The sequence below is a fragment of the Macadamia integrifolia genome, chromosome 4 (genome assembly GCF_013358625.1).
Source record: "Macadamia integrifolia cultivar HAES 741 chromosome 4, SCU_Mint_v3, whole genome shotgun sequence".
Lineage (NCBI taxonomy): Eukaryota > Viridiplantae > Streptophyta > Magnoliopsida > Proteales > Proteaceae > Macadamia > Macadamia integrifolia.
Window position 1 is genome coordinate 22,338,840 of NC_056560.1, and position 576 is coordinate 22,339,415.

At 37.7% G+C, this 576-nt stretch overlaps 1 protein-coding gene across 1 annotated transcript in view; it reads left to right on the plus strand.

Moving 5' to 3' along the window:
* LOC122076190 (probable E3 ubiquitin-protein ligase HIP1) overlaps positions 1-576 on the plus strand; it is a 23,834-nt gene extending 23,258 nt beyond the window's left edge. The window contains exons 8-9 of the mRNA XM_042641510.1: positions 73-216; positions 310-576. Of these exons, the coding sequence (XP_042497444.1) occupies positions 73-216; positions 310-441 (276 nt within the window). The 3' untranslated portion in view covers positions 442-576. The remainder of the gene's footprint in view (positions 1-72; positions 217-309) is intronic.

Sequence of the window (576 nt, forward strand, 5' to 3'; positions counted from 1 at the left end):
AAGGGGGGGGAGGAATTATCTACTTGTCTTTGAATCAAAGATTATTAATTGACATGACAATGAGAATCTCAGGAACTACTGGCACTGGAAGAGCGGATTGGAAATGTCAGCACTGGTTTGAGTGAAGAAACAATTTTAAAGTGTTTGAAGCAACACAAATATTTGTCAATCTCCATGAGAGCTCCTACAGAGGTTGAACCATGCTGTATTTGTCAGGTTAGAGTCAATTGGTTTCTTTTCAGTTTTTTATTTATTTTTATTTTTTATTGGAGGACATTTGTTAAGCAACTTGCTGTGATATATATGCAGGAGGAATATGTTGATGGGGAAGATATAGGGACACTGAATTGCGGGCACGATTTCCATACTGGTTGCGTCAAACGATGGCTAACGCAGAAGAATTTGTGCCCTATTTGTAAAATGACAGCCCTGGACACATAAGAGAAGACCATTGATTTCAGGTCTTGCTTACTTTAGATTTGCTAAATAGGGTGATCCCAGAAAGTGTGTTTCTTGCCCTTGTTTTATTAAACCCAACACCGTAGTGGATTAAAATATCTTGGTTTTCTTTCTTTA